This window comes from Sprattus sprattus (assembly GCF_963457725.1).
Source record: "Sprattus sprattus genome assembly, chromosome: 20".
NCBI lineage: Eukaryota > Metazoa > Chordata > Actinopteri > Clupeiformes > Clupeidae > Sprattus > Sprattus sprattus.
The window spans coordinates 16603540-16611039 of NC_137918.1; the positions used below are offsets into that span (position 1 = coordinate 16603540).

Below are 7500 nucleotides of genomic sequence, written 5' to 3' on the forward strand. Positions count from 1 at the left end.
TGTGTGTCCGTGTGTGTGTGTGGCCTGGACTACACCACTGCCCTTGCATACTTAGAATGCAGTGGACAACATATCCTGCCATCACATGATCTGACGAGGCTTTGTATTCGGCAACATATTTCAGAAAGGGTACATTCAGACACTACCACTGTCTGCCACTAGGTGGCGATGCATCAATACAGTTAAACGAACTATTCAGAGAAGCGGACTCGGAGTATCTTAAATCAGGGTATAGCCTACACAAAAAGAAATGACGTTCCACCAATAAAGAAAATAATTTTAATATATTAAGCCACAGTTACACACACACACACAAGTACAAGACTGTCATATCGCACTTTAAACCTTGAATCACAAGGTGCCAAGTCGGTAGGGTGAGAACTCAACCAAACAAAAAAACTCAAATTAAAAGTTGTTGTTGTGTACAGCACATTCGGCTAAGAGAAAGGACAGACATGTATGTATGAGGCACTATACAGTGGGGCTGGCAGTGCAATTTCTTCATGTACCCGCGGCTAAAGCTATGATTTGACAAATCACAACAACTGTTGCGACATCTCTGGTGACCGGTGGGTGAGCACGAGTAGACCTACACGCGCCGACGGCGGGAAGTCTCTTCACAGGCTGATAACTGTTACATTCACGCTCACTGAGGAAAACGATTAGCCACCAATACATTACTGCTACATCAAACACAATGTGCAACCCAAAATGTTTATTCGATTTTACAATGTGAACCAACTAAACATTATCCTTTAATAATAATAATAATAATAATAAAAAAAAATCAAATAAAAACGACAGAACAAAACGCTGCGTGAGAACGGCGCGGCCCGCTCTTCGGGGGAATGAGTTGATGAGCGACGCGTGAATCAGACGCGCTTCAGACGCGCCCCTCTAGCGTCGTCTGTAGTGCTGAAGTGCGCTCCACTCGTACGAATCTGCAACACAGAGAAGACAATTGTTTAAGGTGAGAGCGAAAGTTGCGTGGGAGTTCACTGCCTTCACTTTTTTAACGAGGGAACCTTGAGAGTCTGTGATCTGGGGTTTAGGGGCTCGAGGAGATCTGACAGCTCGGGGGGTTAGCCTGAGTTCAGCATCTTATGACGTCACACACCGGCTTCAACAAGGGTGCTCTACCGAATAGAAATTAGACTGGACTGATTATGGGCCGAAACACACCAAACGCGTTTTTAAAAACGGGACGCTAGCAAATGCATTGTTTTCTATGGTACAGTGCGCCTTGCGTGTGCGCCTTTTCTCCGTCACCCGTTGCATCTTTGTAACGTTTTGAAGGTGCGCTTAGAAGTTGAACTATTCTCAACTTTCCAGCTCAAGGCGCGGAGGCGCACCGCTCATCAATGTCACACTCGGCCCAGGCAGCCAATCAGATCAAGCAAGAGGCGGGCTTTACTACTTGAAAACTTACTTCTGTTTTGATGCTGGTAGCGGCAAAATAAAATTGACAATGCCGCACCAGGCTGTTTTGGCCGCCGCACTTTGCCAAGGCGTGTTTGAAGCGTCTACGTTTTTTAAAACGCGTTTGGTGTGTTTCGGCCCGGAAATTGCCTATATCACATGTGATGTATGCCGTGGTGTTTGCAACAGGTGTATTACGGAAGTAATATCCCAAATACTGATAGGAACGGGCTGGTATGGAAGTGTGCACGTACATTAAAGGAATGTTAATCGAGCTGGGTCTATCTGAGCCATGTATTGATTCTGTTGAGTGAGACAGGCTTGTTCTGAGCCATGTATTGATTATGTTGAGTGAGATGGGCTTGTTCTGAGCCATGTATTGATTATGTATCTGAGACGGGCTTGAACTGAGCCATGTATTGATTATGTATCTGAGACGGGCTTGATCTGAGCCATGTATTGATTATATGTTTGTATCTGAGACGGGCTTGATCTGAGCCATGTATTGATTATGTATCTGAGACGGGCTTGATCTGAGCCATGTATTGATCTGAGATGGGCTTGATCTGATCTATGTATTGATTCTGCTGAGTGAGACGGGCCTGATCTGAGCCATGTATTGATTATGTATCTAAGACTGGGGCTTGATCTGAGCCATGTATTGATTATGTATCTGAGACAGGCTTGATCTGAGCCATGTATTGATTATGTATCTGAGACGGGCTTGATCTGAGCCACGTAATGATTATGTATCTGAGACAGGCTTGATCTGAGCCATGTATTGATTATGTATCTGAGACGGGCTTGATCTGAGCCATGTATTGATTATGTATCTGAGACGGGCTTGATCACTTGCCTGGTTCTTCCTGACTCCTCTTCCCCATCAGTCCCACGAAAGAGTTGATCTTATGCCCTGAAACAGAATCATGAGACGGTCATTAGCACCAATGGCAGAGTTAACACACAACACACACACAATTTACACACAACACACACACATTGGGAAAGCGCCTCATCACTCATCCCTCATGCGTATGAGCCGCCCGGGAGAGCCAGACAGGTGATCGGTCAGTCGGTGTTTAGCTCGGGGATGAGTCGCGTGTGAGACGCCCCGAAACTCCCGGAAGGAACCCCCTCTGTATAACGTCCCGTAACTCCCCAATCTCTCGCTCTCTACGCACACCGCTAACCAACATTATTATAGCCAAAGACGTCGTGGGGCTAGTGCCTCGCTTTGATCACGTGTGTGTGTGTGTGTGTGTGTGTGTGTTTGTTTGTGTGTGTGTGTGTGGGGCTAGTGCCTCTCTCCGATCACATGTCCGCGGGGGATAACTCTATTTGCAGACCTCGCACATAAAGTCACTAGAGTAAACACTGGTGTGTGTGCGTGTGTGTGTAGTCCCCCAAGCTCTTCGCTCGGCCGGATATTGTGTTTTAGGCTGATTGGCTGAGAGGTAAACACACGCTATTAACACTGATGAACCACACTCATATCCTGTCTGAGCCTCCGTAGCACACACACACACACACACACACACACACACACACACACACACACACACACACACACACGCTATTAACACTGATGAACCACACTCATATCCTGTCTGAGGCTCCGTAGCACACAGACGCCAGAGAGTTGGACATCTGACGCCACACACACACTCGCGCACACACACACACACACACACGGTGTATTTTACTGTCTCTATCTCGTTACAGTAATGAGAGGTTTTAAATGTCGCTCGTTGACCCTCCGCTACCCTCATACATGCGTGCGCACACCAACCTGAAATGTTGTAGAAATCCCGTTGACAAGCGCTGTAATGACTTTTGTCTTTGTGGTTTCCTGTACCCCTCGCTACAAGGGTTTGCGGTTTTATGACTAAGAATGAATTTACCGGTGTGTTTGCTTTTTAAATTACTTCAAAAACATGATGTGCTCTCCGTCACGGAGAGAAAGTCTTTTTTGAAATGGGAGTCAATGGGAGCGTGCTCAACTGGCCGGCACGAGCCGACAGCGATACTCAAACAGGCCATATGTTCTCCACGAGACCACGACAGACACATATTTGTATTAATCAATAAGACAGAAATATTAATTGTTAAACTCGTTCATACTGGGTCTGGCCGACTGGTGCGTCAAGGCCGTCATCGTCTGAATGTGTTTCAACCTCTGTGTCTGTGCCTGTGGGAATGGCGTTATAGAAAGAGACTCTGGTGTGTGTGTGTGTGTGTGTGTGTGTGTGTCTGTGTGTGTGTGTGTGTGTGTGTGTGTGTGTGTGTGTGTGTGTGTGTGTGTCTAGTCCAGTCTGTCCGTGGATCGGCATTACAAGTAACTGTAATTCAGTTTTAAAACGATGTCAGTTCAAACCCAGTACTTGAAACAGGGCGTTCGGGACTTTAAGAGTGTGCGGAGGTGAGGGTAGGCTACTCACTCTTTCGGGTGTGTGTGTGTGTGTGTGTGTGTGTGTGTGTGTGTGTGTGTGCAGGCTACTCACTCTTTCGGGTCATCTGTGCGTTCGCTGCGGGAGGGAGACAAAAACATCAGTCATACGTTAGTATCACCACTTCATCAGCACATTACAACCGTTTTGCTGGTGGCTCAATCAGTCTTAGTCTATGTATCGCATCATCAATATGTGTGTCCTGCAGTGTGGATACGAATATGATCCTTCACCAGACCGACCGACTCTCCTCTCGGACGGACAGGCAGTGCAAGGTGGGCTTATTTACACACAGAGACACACACACACACACACACACACACACACACACACACACACACACACACACACACACACACACACACACACATACACACACACACACAGACACACACACACACACACAGAGACACACAGACACACACATACACACACACACACACACACACACACACACACACACACACACACACACACACACACACACACATACACACACACACACACACACACACACACATACACACTCACACACACACACACACACACACACACACACACACAGAGAGACACACAGAGACACACATACACACACACACACACACACAGACACAGACACACACAGACTTATAACTATCGATAAACTGATGCGTAATGATCTTACCGGAGGAGCGCTTGCCCATCAGTCCGAAGAATTGATTGGGTCGGGGCTTTCTCGTCATCCTCCGCAGTACCTCTCTGAGCGGGTCGGAGGGGAACCACTCATCCTGGGAACAAATTAGATCAGTGTAACATAAAACGGAAAAGCAGGTCTAATGGGAGTGGGTCTTATGCGATCGTTATAAGTTATAAACATAACCCGTGTTTTCTGACGCAGCCGCCATAGTTGTAGGCCTACTGTGATTAATTTGGTCACTTCAGACATTTCATATGAGTTATACGAGGCGGACTTGAATGAAAAGCTTGTCTTTGGCAGTTTGCTGCACTTCACATATCATGCAAAATGCTCCACCAACCAACCCGCCACCAACCATTTGCCCTCCTTCAGCCCTCGGCCGCCTGGCAGCCGGCCAACCCGCAATGTCAAATGGAAAACGTGTCCTACATCTGAAAGTACGTGTGTGTGTGTGTGTGTGTGTGTGTGTGTGTGTGTCTCTGTGTGTCTCTGTGTGTTTGTTTGTGTGTGTGTGTGTGTGTGTCTCTGTGTGTGAGATGAAAGTAGTCGCCTGGATGTCGTGGTTTCAGGAGATCTTGGCTAGACAAGCAATCTCCTGATTAAACAATTAACGCGTCTAAATAGTTGTACCACTAATCTTTGAAAATAATATCACTAGCCTATTTTCATTTTCTATTTTCAATACAGCGAATACAGACAGAACTAACACAATTTTGGTCACGTTATTACTTTGAAACGTACAATCTGCAGTGTTTACCCGTGCATTCAAACAAACTGGCGTCAAACATTACTCTAGTCTCGGAAAAGCCAAGAGCGCGGTCTGAAACGGGCGGACTGCTGAGCAGATATAAATACTGGAATTATTAACTTGTAATAATCTCAACCAAACAGTGTAATTATATTACACAATTTGCAATAATCTCAACCAAACAGTTTCAAGAAAGAACGAGCAGCTCTGATTTGATCCAATATGATTGTACATACACTCCAACACGTGTGACCAGTCAAATATATTTACCTGTATTTGAACGCTGTTTGACCAATAATCATCTGGATCCTCTTTGACACCAAATTCTTCACAAAATACTTGTGCCAGAACCAGGAAAAGCAGTAAAGCTGAGAGGAGCGATTTCATGCTGAGATTCTTGTGCGCAACTTGCGAATCCGCAAATTCCTTCTCCGTTTGCAGCGGCAGCAGAGATATCGGGCAGTTAGAAAACGAATAAGAATGGATAAAGAACACGAAGAGTTGCCTACAAATATTTTTTTGTATTATGTCTCTAGGTTCGTATCGATTTGTGACTTCTTTGTATACTAATTCGAGAAAGTCGTCCTCTCCATACAAGCGTTCCGTTAGGTCCGTGTCTCTGCGCTCGTCCTGTGCGCGCTCAGCTGCCGGTGAAGTGACCACACCGGAATATGCACTCGGGGCTTCACGCTGCTGGTTTTATAACGCGCGGGGCCACGAGACTAGTCACCGGCGGTCACTACAAATCAATACAGGATGACAACTTATTTTGGAGCGAGCTTTCTCAAACTTGTGTGACTAATCGCTGTTTTGACTTTACATAGGGATTGCTGAGGTGGTAAAAAAAAAACAACAACCGTGACCTTCACTGGCACGCGCCTAACCGTTACTGTGACCGTAAGTATAGCGAAGATCCGTAGCTACTGAAAGAGAAGAAACGGGTGACGCACCGAATCTCGTTGTAGACGTAGGTATTACGACAAATGCCGTGTGCATTGATGAAGAACATTGATTTATGGCTCATGTGACACACACACACACACACACACACACACAACACTTCCGCCCCCCACCCCCCCCATTAACCCAGAGTGTATAAGATTGGCAGAAGTAACCCGTCTTTATATTTTCTATCATAAGCTCCATCTGCATTGATTGTAATGAGTTATAAGTGACGTCTTAACACTATGGCCTTCCGTTCCAGGGCAAAAGCCTCTGTCTGTATCCGTGTTTTACCCCTAAATATACATTGATTAAAAAATTCACATAATTACTTTAAACATGCACACTAACAGCTTATCTGGTTGTTAAAGCCCTCACCTTTCATTACATATTTAATTATAGCAGGATATTGAGATATTAAATGTGTTTGATCAAAACCCTTAACATATTTAATTATAACAGGATATTGAGATATTAAATGTGAATGCTCTAAACCCTTTTTATCCACAAGGTCTCTGGCGTGATACTTGAAGGTCCCGGGGATAACAGCTCCTATTAATAATAACGGCCTGCTAATGATAGGCTACTATAGTCATCAATGGTGACCATCACAGGGTGACGGAGGGCAAACTGACCGTTGCCTTTTTGGCACCTTTCCATGAACCATCTGACGATATGAACATCGTGATTGCGATATGCGTACCGTAAACCATGGTCTATTGGGCGTTTTTTTTTTCAATAAGTATACCATTTGCTCAACATAAACCGCTAACAATGACTGTACTGCAAAGACGTGTCAGCGTGGATGTGTCTCTCTCTATTGAATTGTGTTTTTAATGAAGGCATAAATCATGCCTTCCGACGCAGAGTGTGTGTGTGTGTGTGTGCTCAGAGGTGAGTGACCCGCGGAGGACGGGCGTCGACTGCGACTCATTTCCATGTGAAAGGCGCGTGTTTAAGCGGACGCCCGCAGACCTGGAGTGGCTTTTACGCGCCAAACGCGCCAGGTTCACCGCACCCATTCAGCGCAACGAGTGCTTCAAAACTCGAGAGCCTTTTTGCAGCGGCCGTGATGTTCCCTTATTTAATCATTTGTTAATGCCGTATGCAAACACACTCACACGCACACACACACACACACACACACACACACACACACACACACACACACACACACACCCTTATTTAATCATGTGTTAATGCCGTATGCAAATGTTAGTTCTGTCAAGCATAACAGGGCAGGAACACAATGTCCAGCATAGAGCTCA

At 45.7% G+C, this 7500-nt stretch overlaps 1 protein-coding gene across 1 annotated transcript; it reads right to left on the bottom strand.

The window, feature by feature from the left end:
* Positions 1–897: 897 nt before the first annotated feature.
* On the bottom strand, positions 898–5677 carry tac1 (tachykinin precursor 1; the record flags this gene model as incomplete). The annotated part of the gene is made up of 5 exons (XM_080858951.1): positions 898–941; positions 2276–2332; positions 3921–3944; positions 4531–4633; positions 5561–5677. 5 exons carry the CDS (start codon positions 5675–5677, stop codon positions 898–900), a joined length of 345 nt encoding a protein of 114 aa, XP_080715077.1.
* Between the last annotated feature and the right edge of the window lie 1823 nt (positions 5678–7500).